This window comes from Homalodisca vitripennis, chromosome X (assembly GCF_021130785.1).
Source record: "Homalodisca vitripennis isolate AUS2020 chromosome X, UT_GWSS_2.1, whole genome shotgun sequence".
NCBI lineage: Eukaryota > Metazoa > Arthropoda > Insecta > Hemiptera > Cicadellidae > Homalodisca > Homalodisca vitripennis.
In genome coordinates this window covers 84,558,055-84,578,003 of record NC_060215.1, presented here as the reverse complement: position 1 = coordinate 84,578,003, position 19,949 = coordinate 84,558,055, and the positions used below count along the sequence as shown (strand labels likewise).

At 30.0% G+C, this 19,949-nt stretch overlaps 1 protein-coding gene across 10 annotated transcripts in view; it reads right to left on the bottom strand.

Annotated features, from left to right (window-relative positions):
- The window catches only part of LOC124369289 (phosphatidylinositol 4-phosphate 5-kinase type-1 alpha-like), a 157,865-nt gene that overhangs the window by 33,147 nt on the left and 104,769 nt on the right, over window positions 1-19,949 (bottom strand). For all 10 annotated transcript variants that reach the window (XM_046827212.1, XM_046827211.1, XM_046827213.1 and 7 more), the window contains one exon: window positions 8,060-8,145. In XM_046827212.1, coding sequence (XP_046683168.1) covers window positions 8,060-8,145 — 86 coding nt within the window. The remainder of the gene's footprint in view (window positions 1-8,059; window positions 8,146-19,949) is intronic.

Below are 19,949 nucleotides of genomic sequence, written 5' to 3'. Positions count from 1 at the left end.
TTTTTCTGGGAGTTTTGTAAGAGTTTGTTTTCTCAAATAAAATTTAAAGTTAAATTTTTTAATTTCAAATACAGCTTGTGGTTGAATTTAAACATGTCAGAGAATGCACCTGATTGAGATACTTCAAGTTAGCTTATAACTGTAAAACAATAATTTTAATAGATGTATAAGGCATTGTTGAAAAATATTAATGGTACATTCTACAATTTTCTACTCATAACTGAAACGATCTGAGTAGAAATACGAATTAATTAACTATAATGGATTTATAATTAAAAATTAGTACAATTATAAAAAACTATATTACTATTCCTTTATACCTTATCTCTTAGTTTCAAATTAATTAGAGTGTTATACTGTATAAATAACATTTCATTCAGTTAAACAATATCATGAAAATTAACATTTAAAAGTAAGTACATTTAAAAAAGCAACAATTCCAAATTATGAACAAAACAGCAGAACTAACTGGAGTTGCCAAATTTACAGCCATATATCTATCTAAATGCACAAATTCATGTACTTTATTTTTATCTCATAGTCACACAGTCAAAAGCATGTGTATTATTTGATATTAACCCTACTACTTGCAAGGATTATTATCTGTCGATAGAAGTCTATTTTAAATTTGCCATCAGCAGATAAACATTGATTCATCTCTTGTCTGTTATAGTACGAACATTAATTACATACCACTGGAAACATCAGATCCATCCACAACCATAGAAAATAAATTTATATTTTATTTATTTATATATTACGTTTAAGTTACGTTGTACTGTCTAAATGTCCATTTTCCAATCATTATGTTGTATTTTTTATTTATCTTATTACAAAATATCAAGATATAAATGTGATTTAAGTGTTATTAGAAAATTGAATCCAGGATATATTCTATGAATGTGTGCTGTCCACAGTTATAATAAATGCAATCTTTTATTTTATACTAGTGTGTTGGGATTTGGTATCGATATTATAACTTTAAAGTAGATCTGGTTAAAAAAATATCCCATACTTATGTTGATTGATGTTTATAATTATATTATTATTTGTGTTTTATGTACTTGTTTAGGGTTTTATAACATATGTCACAAATAATCATTGAATACTTATATGGTCTATAGAATGTGTGGGTTCCTAACATCTAAATTTTATATTCTCTTCTTCGAGCTTAGTTACTATTTTACTTATAATATACTTCCAATATATGCATAATAGTGTTTATACTGTTGAGTTGATGTCTCATATCAAAAAAAGAATACCCACAATGGACTTAATTTAATATATGAAACAGCTTCAGTATTATATTCTAAAAAACATATAAATAAATAATGATATTTTTAGGCTGTCAATCAGAAGTAACATAACCAACACCAATACATTTCATATGTGTTTTAATGACACATTTTGTTTGAGACGAAGAAAGCTAGATAGGAATAACTTAAAACTGACCATCTCCTTGAGATACATTAGAGCATTAATATTACATTTTATCCATTCCTAAAGCAAGTTATCACATCCCTAATGATAAATATTTTAATATAATTGAAACTTAAATTATACACCAAATAATTTTTTGTTTAGCAAGTTTTAAAAATTATGATTGATTTTTTCTACTTTTCGTTTAAAAATGTAAATACAGCTCTTACATAATATGAGGTGTGTTTTTTAAAAGTAAGTACTGTTTTGTTATTCCACCGATAAAGGGATGTGGTTGGTGTCCCGTGCTTGCACACAGTCTACCTACAACTGTTAGCAACCCACAGATGCAATTACAGCAACAATCGATTGTTTTAACAAATGTTAATGCACATTTCAAATGCTCCTATCAATTGAGAAACGCACCAACTTTGATGTACATTTGTTTTTTTGGTGCTAAGGGCATGAAAGCAGTTGAAATTCACCTTCAGAATTGTGAAGTGTATGACAAAATATTATGAATGAGAAGATGGCAAAATGGATAAGAGCTTTAAAAAATTGCTAAAAGCATGTTCATGGTTCAAAATGGAGTGGACGATCCTCAATCACAAATAATTACCAATGATTTAGTACAGAAATTGGAAATAAACTGTCATCTTAAAATTTCTTCCAGAGGAGTTTCTTCAAGTTTCAAGAAGTGTTCTTTATGACTTCTTATTGCATGTTTTAACCCTTAAAGCACTAATTTAAATTACTGTCAAACGCTAACACATAAAAAAATATTTTTTTTTAAATTTCCCAATGCTAATTTTTGTTTCATATTCCTTGGTATTACCTTTATAAGAAAAAATAATAAACATGTAATATTACATATTTTTGAGAATTTTATTAACGACCAACACACACGTAGTTAAACAGCTGAATGAAACAAACGCGTCTGTAGGCGTATGCCGCGTCACAGGTCATACAAAAAATGGCGGCGATTGCTTTCAACCCGAGTAGATACCGTTACAACGTCCACCAATGGTGACAAAGCGTTTTGTCTAGTCCCGACAGTTGAAAGGAACATCGACTTGCTCTCTTACAGAAGTTTTAACAACTAATTCTTCGCCATTTCAAAAGTAAAGCTTTTGCGTTTGTAGACGTTATCCGCGTTTAAAGCATCGGCAGTTCCGCGTCTATAGGCGTTAGCCGCGTTGGAAGGGTTAACTCCGACCAACATCATTTGGATGAAAATTTCGTCCACATGTGGCAAAACAAACGTAAGATCTCATCAAAGCATTTTGCTAGGAATAATTTTATAATCCCCAAACAGCTCCAATTTAGCGCCGAGTGACTAACATTTTTTTTTTCATCAGAAGAACCATCTTTAAAATCAATACAGCAACATCAACAAAATCGTCAAAATAATGATGGTGCAGTTGCTGTTAAATTGGGTGGCAATCTTCTATGATGACAGTATAGAAAATGATTTTAGATATGACAAGGGCCTTAATATTGGTGCAAATTATGTAGGAAAGTTGATAAAAATGTGGGCATCAAATAAAACTGAAATAGTTTACTTAAATTTGTAGGTATCAAAACAGTATTTACTTACAAAAAACATGCCTCATATCTGTAAGATGTAAATTGACTTTCAGCGGGATTATACAGTATGTGGTTAACCCATTAGCATAAGACAAGAGGGTCTTGCCATGTAATTTTGAATACATAAGTTCATAACTGTTGTCGGCTAGATATCAGCTCTTAACAACAGGCTGTGAACTCTTATCTATCATATATTTAATGTTTTTGGTTGCATAAATGTATAAAATATTACTTTTTCTTTTATTTTAACCAACTGATGTATGTTGTTGTTTTTACAATCATGAGGAGGACTCAGGTTTTTATACTCACAGCTATAGTCTATATAGTATAAAATAGTATGTTTGCATAGCAGTGAAAGCTAAATACTGTTCATCTAGATAATTGTAAAATTTCAAAATAATATTGTTTCTCAAAAACATTTTTTTCATATTACATACTATACTTTATAGGCCTATATAGTATATATGCATGTTATAATATAAATATTGTTTCTTGTATATAGTTATTTAAAAACATATAATATATAATATGGTGAAGTTTCATAACTATGTGTTTTATAAAATTAAAGTTATTAACATTTGTTTGTAAAACCAGCCAAGCCACAGGAACAGAGTTCCTAGAAGCTAAAACAACATTAACTATTCAAAAAATCAACAAAATTATTTTGGTTGAAAGCCTTTTTAGGGGTTTTTTAAAAATTGTTTACCTAAAATATTTAAAAGGGATTTTGCCCCTTGAACCCCATGGTGACATCAATGTTTTTAAAATGAGTAATTTTCCATAAAGATAAATATTTGCACAGATAAAAACTTCCAATTAATTTTATAATTTGTAAATAGCATTTGTCAAGCAACAAGATTTTCATATCAAAATTGGCACTGTAAGTTCAATGCCACATAACTTTCTCATAGTAATTTTGAATATGCACATCTAAATAAAAGAAATTTTTGTCTGTTGAATTTTACAAACAAATCTTTTACAGGGTGGCCACTCAAAACCTCTTTTAAAACTCCCTATTTTTCTCAGATTTCCCTGATTCTATAGTCTATTTTCAAACCAAATAAACAACTGCAATATTGTATATAACCCCTACACCGAGTAGAAAGCTTAAGGTTTATCGTCACCAGCTTTACTTGAAAGAAATGACACGAAGCTGCGGTGTTTAGCAAATGTTGTTGCTAGCGGTATGCAAGAAATTCGTTGGTGATTCATCGCTACCACCTACTTTAAGCTCCTTAGTTTTTATCCCTGTCTTTCAATGTGTCGACATAAAATCGTATATATCTAAAAGCTTTCCTAATTTCCTTTCTGTCAGGTTTGGAAAATACATTTTTCCAATCTATAAAAATAAACATATTCGAAATGAACATATTCTTAAAACTACAAGTCCATATCCTCCTTCTCCTTTTAAATCATAGAAATGGTAGCTTATAAAATAAGGTTCCAGAATGTATTACATTTAGGTAAAAGTAAGTTTAGATAAAATAAAAATTTGTGATAGAACCTATAGACATGCTGCTGGCGTTGACATAGAAATATGAACTTTAAATGAAATATTATTTATACAATATTTGTTACTCTATGTTTATAATTAGTTTTTATACACAAAGAACTACAAAACATATTTTAACAATTGATAATTTGTGTACTGCCGACTATTTTCTGTCAACAAAGTCTCACGACAATGCGCCAAAATAAATATAAAATATACTAATTATAATCAAAATATGATTTTTTTAAACTACGGTAATTTGTGAATTTGGTTATCTATCTATATTTTCTATACATAAAGGAATAAAAAACATTGTTAACAATCGGCAATTTACAACCAACGAAAGTATTGTGTTTCTAAATATATCTCACTGCCGGTCAATACATGAAGAATGCATCCGAAAGATATCTGTTACAGAAATTACCGAAGTGCAGTTAATTCACGATCTATAGAATAATTAGATATCAGTACAGAACAAAACCATCCATAGTTGCCCCCAGAATATAAGCACAATTAATGTTATCGATTGCAGGCTCTTAAATATTTTATATTTACCTTTTAAAGATAATACAAGAATAGAATCATCCCCACCACGGCAACACAACTACAAAGTAAATAAATACAAGAAAATATGTGGTTCAAGTTACAACTTGTTCGTTAAATTTTAGTCATGGACTACAAACCAAAATGACTTAAGACTCTTCATTTACGTTGGAAAATTTGTTTGACCAGTTCTATTACTGGCCGACTGATCATCTTGTGTGCGGGGAAGTCATTGAGATGAATACAGGGTGGCGTATATGTCAGTTTCCCCATAAATTGGGATATTTTGTTTCAATAGGTAGGTGACAAAGTTAAGTTGGCAGCAACACGGAGTACGTTCACTGTTGTCTGTTCAAGGGGCTATTATAAGGTGACGCATCAACAAGATTACATCCTTTAGTTGTGGTGGAAGTGTAATAAAAATACTGCTATAATAATGGAAGATTTTAATGATAAATATGTCGGTATACGCGTCAGGTGTCGGTAATACATACAATATATTATACATTATATATATACAATGCTTAACTTGAACGTTCCAAGAACTGTCTCTGACGTATGCCAAAAAGTTCGGCCATTTTAAATGTTCAGCTAATTGTTAACAGCTGATTTGCTTGTACGTGTTAGGGCTTGTCTTCGATTTGTGCCTATTCAAAAAAAAATTGATCAAAGAATGTGTATAAAATTTTGTGTTAAAAACAAAATTAATTGCGCGGACACATTTCAAATGTTGACTGTGGCTTATACAGAAGCTACCTTGGATCGAAGCAACATTTATTGGTACAAAACATTCTCAGAGGGCCGATAAGATATGAACAACAAACAGCATGCTGGACGTCCAAGCACGTCAGGAACAGATGAAAACATTGATGAAGTGATGAAAATATTATTGGCCATTAGATTTTTACCAATGCAAATTGGGGCCGTGAAATTCATTCCAAAATTGCACAATTTTTATGAACAGCAGCACATTACCATTGCTAATGAGCTGTTGGACTCTATCCGTGATGACTCAAATTTGCTCCAGAGGGTCATAACCGGTGACAAATTATAGGTTTATGGTTATGACATAGAAACCAAAGCTTAATCATCTCAATGGAAGCTGCTACACAAGCCAAGACCGATAAAAGTGCTCCAAGTTCGGTTGAATGTGAAAGTTTTCTTTACATTTTTTTACGATTGCAGGGGTGTGGTGCATCATGAGCTCTTGTCACAGGGTAGAACTGTCAGTAAGGAATATTATATGCAAGTTTTGCATAATTTGCAAGAAGCAATCCAACAGAAACAACCAGATTCGTAGAAGAGCAAAAATTAGCTTTTGCACCACGATAACGCCCCTGCTCACACAATGTTAGTTGTGCACAATTTTTTGGCCAAAACAAACGCACTAATGATGCCACAGCCACCGTATTCCCAGATCTGGCCCCCTGTGACTTTTTCTTGTTCACAAAACAGAAGAGGCCCATGAAAGGACGACACCACACTACGATTGACAAGATAAAGACAGCATCATAGGAGGAGCTGAACAAGATTACAAAAAACAACTTTTTAAAGGGCTTTGAGGATTAGAAGACACGTTGGCACAAGTGTATAATATCTAACGGGGATTACTTTGAAACAAAATTGAGATTGATGAATAAATAAATAATGTTCGAATAAACCTAAGTTATGATATTTTTTGGACAGACCTCGTATATTTACCTTCTACAATGCCTTCATACAAAATGTCAGTCAAACTGAAATAAATATAATATTTCTAATGAATAAATACAGCCCTTTATTTTGGGAGCTTTATGGAATTAGCCCATACTATACTACCTCAGTATATTTTTTTTAAGACCATAACAATAATTACAAGACTCATCTTGAAGAAACACGCAACATTTTATGTTTATGTAACCACTAACTTTCACTAACAGCATAATAAATAAAAATATGATGAAAAAATCTTATATAATTTTGTTGAACTGTTTTATTAGTTTACATTGTGGTTAGATTACTCAAATAAATTTAGAAAACAATAATATCAAAACAGTTTCAACAGTGTATGTACTATCAGGAATATTCTGAGTAATTCCATAACATAATACAAAAGCAGAAACTATACCTCTCCACTGATATATTTATTGGTCATATTATTAGTTCTTTTCTTGAAAGAACATTTACGATGTTCCTATTTATCAGAAAATGTGAAATATGAAAACTCTTTTCATTAGAGCTAATTTGTAATTATTCTGATTTTGAACACTTAATCAAACATTATGAAGGCAATGTAGTTAAGAATCCAGCACCTTGCCTGTATCATAGTGGTCTATGGCTATCGCCAGGGAAGGATTTAACAAACTCAGTAACTTAATTATCTCAATTTTATAAATACAAGCTATATATTTAGAATTTGGAATTTAAATTCAAAGTTTATGGCTCAAATGACAAGAACAAAATACTGTTCATTTAGACTTTATGTTTATAAAAGTAATGTTGATGGTACCTATTAAATATAAAAAGCTGTGTTATTAAAAAAATATTATCTTGTTACAAAAGTGTATAGATATACATCTAAACAATTGTAGATATAATGTTACCAATCTTAAAAAAAACAAGGACATATCATAAGTACAAATAACACATTTAAGTTAGGGCTATTTATGTTAACAATTGTATATTGATGAAAATTAATTAACAAGATATGTGTGCGTGGAGCAACAAATTAAAGGCATAATTATGATACAGCTTCATTCAAAGTTAAAATTGTTGGTACCAAATTTAAGAAAAGTAGACAGGTAAAGAAAACAAAACATTTTCAGAGAAAACGATAATAATGAGTTGGTGTTACTATGTTAATATTTGATCTCACTGAAATGTTGAGGGGCTTGGCTCAAATTTTTTAAATCACTTAAGTTATTATCAAACATCATTTTCTGTATAGAGCTGTAAAATGTTGCATGTATCATGGAAAGCTGATAATTGCCAAGAGCTACCAAGTGTGCAAGCGAGAAGCACGACGGAAAATTTACTCACCACTTCTGTGCAATTTGGCGTGTTGTCAGTGCTCTTGGAGGTCTCCTTGTCACGGACGAGGCCCCTCACTGGGGTTGTTGGACAACCTGAACAATCAAAACACAAACCTCTGTCATTGAAATGCAGTATGTTTAGTATGTTAAAATGATTCTACAGTACAGACTACATTACCACTGTACACAACTAAACCTAAAAAAACAAAACTGATTTAACGGATTGGGAACCTAAACAAAGCAAGGAGAAACAAGCAATTCATTCACATCAAACAGCAAGTGATGCATTGATTGTCAAGAAAACCTACGGAAAGAGGAAAATAACTAGAAAGTTGTAAAGAGTATAGACAATGGCTACCTGAGAGCACAGAACGCAGAGAACACAATATAAGCAATAAGAAATATTTCTATATTCTCTAGAGCTCTTTTTTATAGTACAGATCAACTAAATTTCTTTCAAAAATGTAGGACAGTATTTGAAAAATTCAAAAGTTCAATTCAAAAAGCAATTGGAAGAAGGAAAACTGTCAATGCTTTTTTTATAAGGTAGCATTTTTAACATAATCGCAAAGAATAAGTCTAGTTATTTATATAGAATAAAACATCAGCTTTTCTTGATATTCTGATTAATAAAACCTCTGAATACCAAACATCAAAACTTAAATATATCAAACATAAGCAGATATCAAAAGAAAATGTTTCCATTTAAGATATATAGTACAATGGTTTGTTTATAATGAAAAAGATTGATCAGACATTAAAAGTTTGGTTAATAGTGTAATTTTATTTTTTTGGGATAACTAAAATAATTAATATTTCAATATCAAACACCTACTGAAATTTGGTAAAATCAGTAACTATCAGTCTCCTCCTCAGATAGTTACTAGGGGTCAAATAAATTACCTTTATTTTTATGGCTATCCATAACATACATAGTTAATATGTAACAATTTGGCTAGATGATCACATAGACTATTGTACTTGCACCTCTGATGATTGTTCCCTAACAAGGATGAATTATTGTTTTTATAAAACAGTACTTTTTGAGATCACTTTTTGAGATAAATGTGAAAAATATTTACACGCGATAGTTCTAACTTAAACTAAATTTTTTTCACTTAATACCTGGAATTAACACCTATTTACTACTCATAAATTGTAACTTTTCTCCTATGGCTCAAACAAATTATGATTAAAACTATGTTATAAGGATAGATAATATATATTGATATTAAAAACTAGCAGAGATTAACATTTTTCATCCTAGATCTGGAAGATGGTTTCCATTATTGAAAATCATGAATGATCTAATGTTACTAAAATATTTTAATATTATTATATATTTGTTAAGATCCTATCTATACCTCCCAGTAGAACCTATATTGGGTACAGCAGAAACCGATACTCTACTTAAATCTGGGCAACCCAATGGATGTCCGGGAGCGGCATATCACTAACTGCAAAATTTGCACCTTTTTACCATGCAATGGGGTAAAAAGGCCTGGTTGATAAGTAAACTTAATAAAGCCTAAACAAGAAGGAATATGGCTTTCCCTACCCCCTTTGACTAAAATAGTGTGGAACGAAGCTTCTTCCAAGGTAACAAGGCTAAGATAGTACCCGTTATTCCTCTTTATAAATTTTGAAAGGAGACCCTGAATTTCACCCATCCTCAATATCCTATCTCTGAAGGATTTTCTCATCCTACTGTCGTAAGGGATCAATGAAAAGCAAGTAAATTAGATCATGATTTTTAACCCTGAGTTCAACCTTATTTGAGTGATATCTACATTATATAGCATTTTATTAGCATATAACCCACATTCAAAATCTCAAAACTGAATATTTATTTGAGTTGGCCATAAGAGATCAATTTGTTTGAGACAAAATAGTGAGTACTGAATAATTTCAAAATTGCCCCAACATAACAAAAAAAATTTAAATAAAAAATGCAAATCTTTTTAGGCTATTGTTTCAATGTTACAACCACCATCATGCTTGTTAATCAGTCTTTCACAAGCCTGCCCATGTTCCATTTGGATATTAATTATAACAGTTTTAGTGTAAGTCACATGTACTGATGGCCATTTTGATTTTTATCCTATAAAAACTATGCTAAACATTCATTTAGATTATGGAGTTTTGCGAGGTGCCTGATTTTAAACGCTTTATGGCTTATACTCATCTAAATACGTATTAGTACCTCCAATATTATTGCTGATTATTCAAAACAAAATTCAAAAGATATGTTTCAATACAAAATTACGAAAAACTTACATATTACCCTAAGAGACTTTGATGTTTGTAAGACATACCTATAAAATCAGAAATCATACAAGTCTCTGTGACAGACTAAAATTAAGGAAGGAAGATAGTTTAACATTGCTCTTATGTGACAAAACTCGAGGTCGGTTCAGCTGGTTTTAAACTTTGAAAACAGGTTTGAGTTTTTGTGTGGATTTTTGTGATCTACAACATTCATGGATAGTTTGTAACTAGTGAATATTCTATTTGGCACTATATTAGTGGCAAGGATAATCATGGAGGAAAGGCCCTCAGTCTATTTAGGAAAATTTATAGAAACAAGGCCTTAGAATAATGGAAGGACTGAGGGTCTGGGATATTTTCAAAATATTATTTTTAAGACTAGGGTTTTTTAATCAATTTCTTTTGGAACATTGGATTTACTACTTTTAATTTGTACTTGATAACATTAAACTTAAAAGTTGCAAAAACAAAGTAAATTTTGAATATTTTGTTTGACAATAATACAATTTCGTATAGAAAGGAGACAGTATGTATATGGTATATGTGTGCAAATTTGCAATTTATTAACATAAGTAACACTTTGTTTTAACAATTCAAAATATTAAAATAAAATCTAACACAACTCCCCTCATCTTTTAGCGATAGTGTAATTTTAAGAAATGCTTTGCTTCAAAAGATATAAGTTTTGGGACTTGTACATGATAAATTTGCTAACTCAATATAACTCCTTTGTATGATTTGTTTAGACAAAAATATTGAAACAAGATTAAAAAGCCTAAGAAATCATCTACTAGTAACTGTCCAAGTTACAAGAGTGCACAGCGTATCCCCCACGTGTCCCCGTATCGAGGGTCCTCTTATCGGGTCATGCCAAAGTAGTTGTAATGTATACTCATAATTTTAATTTTTTAATCAGCAGCCTTTACTTTTTATTGTAAATGTGTTAACTTAATCTGTTTAAATGTTCAATACACTTGGTCAATATAACCTAAATGTATTTAAATTTAAGAAATTTTGATGCACTTTCAAAAACCAGATTTGGTAGGTATTCTCATAGTGGACCACAACAGTTTATCTGTACGTGCAGAGAAAAGAAATATAGTAGTATTCAGTTTAGGTTACTGATATAGCTGTTGAAAGCAAGGCAAGACGAGAAATGTGAAGTAGAACAAACTTATGTTTAATCTAATTCGTTCTACCATTTTTAAAAGTTTAGGTTAACAACTTTTTCTTAACACTCTGCATCTTTAATACATAAAACTTGAAAAAGAGGAGATTAAACTTCCTCCTCCGCTTCCTGAAAAGTTAGATAATGGATTTGGTCCACCTCAAAAATTCAATTCTTCAAGATACACACTGAGTAAAATTTAATAAAAACTAATCTAAAATATAAAAACAACTAATTAAATTAATACACTAGTTTTAACCTAATTTCCAGGGGCGTGCAATACACTGATAATAAGTAAAGACAATGTGTTTGCAGTCAAGAAATGAAGCATGAGACTGACATTAAAAATATTACATCAAGAATCAGACAGGCCACAAAGCATGCACCAATGCACAAACATACAAAGAACAAACCCATACATTCTACATGTAGTCTTTTACAAACAAATTGTTTTAAGAGCCTTTTAAAGTATAAGTACAGCTGATTGTAAGATGTAGGACTTGGTTTGTGTAACAATAAATCATCCAAGAGTTCATTTAAAATTTCAGGTACATTTTTACTTGAAACTTTATGATGTGCATCACAATTAAAACAAAAACTGTTATTATTGTGAAACTAAACAAATTCAATGTGAAGGTCAGTTCAGATTAATAGCTACATTTTAAATTTACTAACAATAATAACACTTTATTATAAAGGTGATATTACTTGCAATAATTTACAAGACAATAATGGATATGTAAGGAATTAAATAAATACATTTATACATGAATGAAAATATCTTAGGAACAATAAACAGAATCATTGTTGTGATTGGCGAGCGGAAGAATCATTATTAATAACAATGAGTGGTGGTGAAAATGTCTTATCATGATTAAAACAGCTCTTCTGATGATGGAAAAGGTTATCTTCAAGTGCAACTGTCATCTTGAAATTTTAAATTATGAGATGACACATAATTGAAAATAAATGGTACTTTACCTCCTCAAACTGTCGCAAAAGTTTGTTATATAGAAGTCATATGCTTTGAGATCAATGTCACAACCTCAGATTTTCATTTTAATACAATTTTCCTGTGATCGTATTAGTATTATTTGTGGATTTTAAATTTGACACGATTTTCCATTGTTGCCAACATTGAACGGTCTTGTGACAAACTAGACAGTAAACAGTCCATTAGGAAGCATAATATGTGGCTGAGAAAAATTACACCAATGCACACAGTGTAGTTGATGTATATTCATGATTCTACTAAATTAAATTCAATTTATTTATCTTAAGTTACAGGTTATATTTTATTCTGTGAACAGTCCAGCAAAACACACTGGATTTTCTCTACACCATTTTAAACCTTTTAAACAAATTCAAACTAATAATTAAAATTTTTATACAACCGTTGCTAAAAAGTGTGAAAAATAAGATAAATTAGTATCATGTCATACTTAATGAAGTAGGAGAATAACTTTACTCAAAGCATGTCAGAGAAACTGAACATCACCTTTTCAGAAGAAACTGATATAAGAATGTAATAAAAATATGGAATTGTTTTATTGCCCTGTTGAAACCCCTGTTGTATTTCTGACTAATAAATCTACATTAATAAATAATTACAATTTTTTTATAATACATTTATTTCTAAAAATAAAATAATTTGTAGGGGAAAATACCTTAAAACTTATCAAATATGAAAAGCTCACATTTATGAGATATGAATGACAGAACTCTAGTCAGTGGTGGTAAATGAACATAACAACGTATGTCCAATTATAATGGTCTATTACAGAGGAAAGTTAGTGCCTTAAACAAAAGAATGACTTCCTCTTGAAGAGCTAAGGTTTTTAACTAGGTTATTTGAATCTATATGTATATTTTTATTAATAACTAAAAACTTTATTAAAAATAAAAGACAACAAACTATAGAATGTAAGAATAATAAAATTTAACTTCTAGTCTAATAGTATGTCTTTGAATGATCTATGAAATAGTTCTCAAATATGAATAAAAAAATATTTGTCTAATAGCTGACAATGATGCATTTGTATGGTAAAATAACTATATGTCATATTTCTGTCACTTTCAATTTAAGTTAATCATGCCTGCAAAATTTTTCAAAATTAACTTTTATTAATTAATCCTAGTATTTTTGTTTGAATTTATTTTTAATAAGATCATTATAATAGTTTTTTATATTGCAGAAATTGTTGAGAATACACTGAATATTCAGTTTTTCCATAATTTAGTTTAAGACGTCCAGCTGTTAATTAGTGTAGTATTAAGCCATACTAATTAGTGCTGCACTCTTTCTATGTTTGGAGTAAGAGAGGGAGACACACACCCGACAGACTACACCAAGCAAAGTTCAATTATCAACCCTTGAAGCAGCTCCACCATGCCATTGCAATCACTATTTACGGCCCACTGTCCTCTTGTGGTTTTCTTGGACTCCAGGAAATTTAGTTTCTTTTTTAGCAGTCATTGTAGTTAACATATAACAAATTCCGAGGTTCATAACGTGTAAATGTATAGTGCAGATATCAAGTAATACACAAATTGCTCTCCAACAGAGACTATTGGAGTTGAATTTAAATTATACACAATAAATTAATATAAGTCACACTTGTTACAAAATAAATAATGCTACATAAATAATTTCTGTTCAAAAACTCTTTAAACTTAAAAGAGTTTAAAGGACAATAATAACTTTAAAATTAAAATTTTCATTCATTTTGAAGGTACATTTTACACAAATATTAATTAGGATTAAGATATAGAATATTTATTGATAAATACACATATAATTTTTATTCGCTAGATCTTTCAGTCCATAAGTACAGTTTTCAATAACAGCTAGATGATAATGTGCTCATAAATAAGAAAAATGTTTGGACAAATTGACAACAGCAACTTTTACTTATATTTATCCTTTCTGGCCATTCCTATCTGCTAAAGACTAGAAACAGCTTGCCAATTTTTGGAATTTTCTTAAGTGTAAATGTGATACATATGCGTTTGTGAACATCAGATTTATAAGGTTCAAAGCCAGTGCATTCAAATATATACTACATAATACATTCTCAATAAAATGTTCAGAGCATTAACATCTAATTTTGAACAGATAAAAAACACAGTGAATGTTCTGAAGTTTCTAGCAATAACATTGTATTGCTTGCACATTTGTGTAATATTACTGCACCAAATGATTTTATTGCACGTTTTTATTGCTACCTGTTTCGTTTTATCACCAATACTAAGATCAATCTTATCCACTGTTGTGTATGAGTAAAACCACAGTTAATTTTTTATGAGATCCTAAGATACCAAGATGCATTTCATGGTTAGACAAAATCTTCAACAATTTCTGAAATGGAATTTGATTTTTCTAATACTGATCTCTGGCTGGTTTGTCATTCCAAGGTATGATCGAAGGCTGAAGACATTGCACACAAAAGTTATAATGTCCTGAACTCCTGGTTGCATGCATAACCTGTACCACTGTACTGTTGTCCCACCTGACATTTCTACCACTTGCTTTTAATGCTAAAATTAGTAATAAAATACCAATTAAATATTTTAATTCACAAAAATACATACTTCGCAGCCCTTTCTTTAACCTTGCACATGCTTATGAATGGGGCGATCTTGTAAAAAATACTAATTATCAATAATAGACTCAAAAGATTCAAGAGTTCTTGCATTTTTTGCATGGTCCTTTGACCCAGGCCTATTAAATGATGGTATGATTATGTTATAGAGTGATGTATGGACCATGTTAGGTCACACATACATACTAGCCTCCTTATACAATCATGGAAGTTAGCCTTACATCCTTCAATGTCTACACTTGTTTTTAATAAAGTTTTAATCAGCCAAATCATATAAAAATGCTTCTTCTTCACTGTTATTAGCATCTTAATTATTTTGTTAAACTTAATTCACTTCCACTAGGTTATTTTTATTTTTTCCGGATCTTTAATACCAAAAACATATTCACAATTATCATTTTCTATTCCTCTCAACCATAGGTTCAACAGTTTCATGTCATCCACATGCCGAACCTGTTATGACATTAACTAACATAGAAAAAATAATGTAATATCAATATGTATAAAATGAAAATTTGAAGGCAGAAAAATATTAGTAAAACTGTAACTGAAATGGTTGCTTAGGTCTAGACAGACAAGCAGACCTCTATACTACTTATACTACAACCAATTTTTTCCTATTGGCCCTGGTTATACGTAAATAAAAGTATCTATTCATTTAAATTTGTGTATTATAATGGGTAAATAGTTTCAGTAAAGCCTATAAGTTTACAACATATATGTGGTTTCTAATATGAATCTTTTGTCTAAAATAGAAAAATAAATAAAATCAAAGATTAAAGACTACATATTTTAAACTTAAGTAGAGATATAGTATCAAACGTGTGCCAATTTATACAACAAAAGGTAATGGACAAATCTGTCATTATTCTAATGAATAACATCTATAAGAACAGATATTACTGTTTGCCTTTTAGAGTGTAATTGCTGCGATCAATACTGACTAAAAATATCTAAAGTCTAATGATGATAATGAAACCAAAAAGTTCTGTACATACTGTAAGTTCTCTAAAAAAACTATCAGAATGATTCAAAACAGTAATGTAAAAACATTTTTATATGGTTTTAATAAAAGTTTTATCAAACAAACATTCAATGAATGATTATTTCCAATCGCAAAAAAAAAACAATCTATTACTTAATGAATTTAAAAAAAGCATAAATTTTAAGGCTGGAGAAGTAGTTTATATGTAATTTTAAGTAAATAGAATTCAGATGATAGAGAATAGAAAAATTTTGTTTAAGAACTCAAGCTATTCGTAAGAATATGATATCATATTTGAAAGTTATAAAACTTTTTCAATCTGCAAAGGAATTGCACAAATTCCACTGATAAAAGTCATCTATCCAGTCTCATTGTTAAAAACTACACATTGATTAACTATTTATTCTGACTTTTTTTGTTCTTCCTCTAATATCTAATAGATGGAAAAACTAGAAATTTGTTTTTTTAATTATGTTTACATAATTTTTATGATTGAGTGAATCATTTCTTAATATTATAATATTAATAAGAGTTTTTTTATTCATAAAACTTGATCAACTCTTACTTTAATACTATTTTAAAGTGGAGGAAGAAATCAAATAATGGATAGCTTAGTTACTAAAATGAACTAGTTACTTATTTTAAAATTAATAGACAGTAAATAACAAAATTACAACTATTTTTTGAATTTTATATGAATTGTACATTACAATACAATAATAAGGATTCATTATTTTTATTGAATTCCACTTCTATTCATTTATTTTTGAATAGGTAAATTAACTATAACTTTGTACTGAACTGTACCATTAAACCAATATATAAATATTTGAAATTTCAAACCTAAATAGACCCACAGTGATTATTGAGGCAAACATTTTCCATTGCTTGTAAATGGTTTATACTTAGCTAAATAAAACCAAAAGACCACTTAAAACTCAAATGTGAATATAACATCTAATACTAGTTTAAAATCATAAATTGAGTTTTGGAACTTCTGAATCAACGTCTCCACAGGAATGGAACAATTTAGAGTACTAAACAAGGAAATCTTACTTAAAGGGGAGAGCTCTATGAGGTGTATTCAAAAAGTAACGAGAATTTTTAAATTTCACAGGTTGGAGAGTCTGATTGTCAAAATTGTTTTATTATGTTGGTACTCATGCTCCTGAAGTATAACATTTCCAGCTGTATTCGTTGTTTACTTTTTCAGTGGCAGATGTTAAGATTAAACATGTTTCATGAACTCAGTGATTTTTGTTTATTAAAAAAATAGATCAAAGAATTTGTAATAAATTTTGTTTGAAAAATGAAATAACGTGGAACAAAGTGTGGGAAATTTCAACAAAGGCCTATGGTGAGTCTGCTGTTTAAAACAAGGGTTTACGAGTGGTATAAATGTTTCAAAGATAGCCGTGAAGACATTGAAGATTATAAAATTATCCATACGCCCCAGCAGATCAAAAACCAATGAAAATGTTAAGTGGAACAAATGCTTATGAAAGATTACCATATTACAATCAGAGAAGTTGCTGATAATGTTGGTATATCAATTTGCTCATGCCATAAAATTTGTTCAAAAATTGTTGAATATTGAACAAAAACAACGGCGAATGGAAGTTGCTCATAAATCACTAAATGAAGTTATGACAATGCAGAATTACGGAAACGTGTTATATAACAGGTGACAAAACATGGATTTATTGTTATGATGTCAAAACTAAGACTCAATAATCCAAGTGGAGGCATTGGAAAAATGCTTGACAAGTGCAGTTGAATGTGAAGGTTAAGCTCACTGTGTTCATAGTGCATCATGAATTCTTACCACAAAGTCAAACGGTCAATAAAGAGTACTACCTGCAAGTTCAACACCGTTTAAATGAATTAATCTGATAAAAACTTCTGATTTATAGCGAAAATCACCATTTATTCATTTGCACCATGACAACGTACTTGATCACACTTCATTGCTTGTTCGTACATTTTTTTCCCAAAAACAGAACTGTAACGATGCCCCAACCTCCATAATCTATAGACGTGGTTCCAAGTGAGGATTTTTATTTCCAAAAAAAAAGAGAACCTTAAAGGGTTGTAATTTTACAAGTATAGATGACATTAAAAGAGCATCACTGAAAGAGCTAAAGACTACCCCGAAGATCGTGTTTGAGAAGTGTTCAAGGATTGGAGGAAGCGCTGGTACAAGTGCATAATACCTAATGGGGACATGTTTAAGGTGACAACATTAATGCATGACGAATAAATAAATGAAAATTCCCATTACTTTCTGAACATATCTCGTATTTCATTGTGGTTGTCGAAACATACTTCTTGGGAAATACCCGTTTACTACTAAATATATTATTAAAAAAACTTTTAACATAGGATATTTCTTCACACTTTATTGTAGCATTTTTCTTTTCCAGATTGTGTATACAAGTTTGTACATGTATACATACGTGTATTTAACATCATTACTTGTAAGTCTATACTAAGTGACACTGACGTGAAGCCATACCTGATGCAGTAACATTTCTACTATATAAACTAATGTAAAATATTGTTAGTTTTGTACATTTCTCAACCCATAAGGAAATTGTCCACTATAATAAATAAATGTATTTTATTATCAAACTAATCCAATGTACTGTTCTCCAAGATCATGTCAATAAAGAATATTGTTTATTGCCTACATTTGTAGTTTTGTATTGTGTAGAATAAAATTCACTTTAGGTCTATGAATCTCTCTGTTACATCTGAATGTTGAGGAAGTAAATACCCACCACATTTAACATTATAATAAAAGTTAAAAATACTGAGTGTAAAAAATAAATTTTTCTTTAAGAAGAATTTTTTATTTAACTGGTTGATTCTCCAAAAGTTTATGAGTTACACAATAGATGGTTTCGAACATTACAAATGTAATATAACTTTACAACTAGACCAGTATCACTTATTCCATAGAACTTGTAACCACGAATTAAGCATCGGCTCATATAATAATCAAAATGAAAGGATAGTTTCACGTTGCATATTATTTATTTATTTACATTTCAACTGAAAAAACCCTCCCCACCTGGTAGCGGTTTTATCATAATGCCCCCCACTAAATCTGCTAATACTAATGAGTTTATATTACTCCTGGCAAATTCAAGTGTGTGTAATGTAAAGAATACCCTACTCAAAACAATGTGTTTTGTTGGACAGAGAGATTTTTTCAGAAGGGAAAAGGCTCTTAAAGATGAGCAAAAGATGTAAATAAGTGATGGCAACTTACCTGAGATCCAGTCAAGAGAGGCGAGAGCCTAGGATAGCAACAGAGCTACGTTAGCACCGAACTGCAAGCTTCTGATACTCCAACCAACTTCTCAATTCTTATTAATTGTAATGTATGTAATGTACATATGTTGTGTTGTTCAGACAGCTCATGTTTGGAAGATATCAGGAAGCTAACAAAGTTAAAGCTTATAGTGGCTTAAAACTCTTCATGTTTAATTATGTTACATTTGGATTCACACTATTGAGATTGTTATTGTCAAATTCTCCTTAGGCTATAAGATGTAAGAAACAAATATAGAATTATTATTTTTTATTTACAAGCCTAGAGTACAGGGTTAGGTGAAGTCAATATCTTAGCTTGTATTCAGCCAAGAAACTTCAAAAACAAAGGGTTTAGATAATTTTTTTCTAAAAATAAAATTCAACAGAAATGGCACCTGGGTGTTAGAATTTTTAAGAAATGTACTATATGTGTTATTCTATTTTTATGGGATCAGATCAATGTTATTTTAGTTTTAAATAGTCTAGAATAGGTAATCCACTTCAAAACAAATATAATATTTTACATCTAAATACTTTTTGGTTGTTATTTACAGCC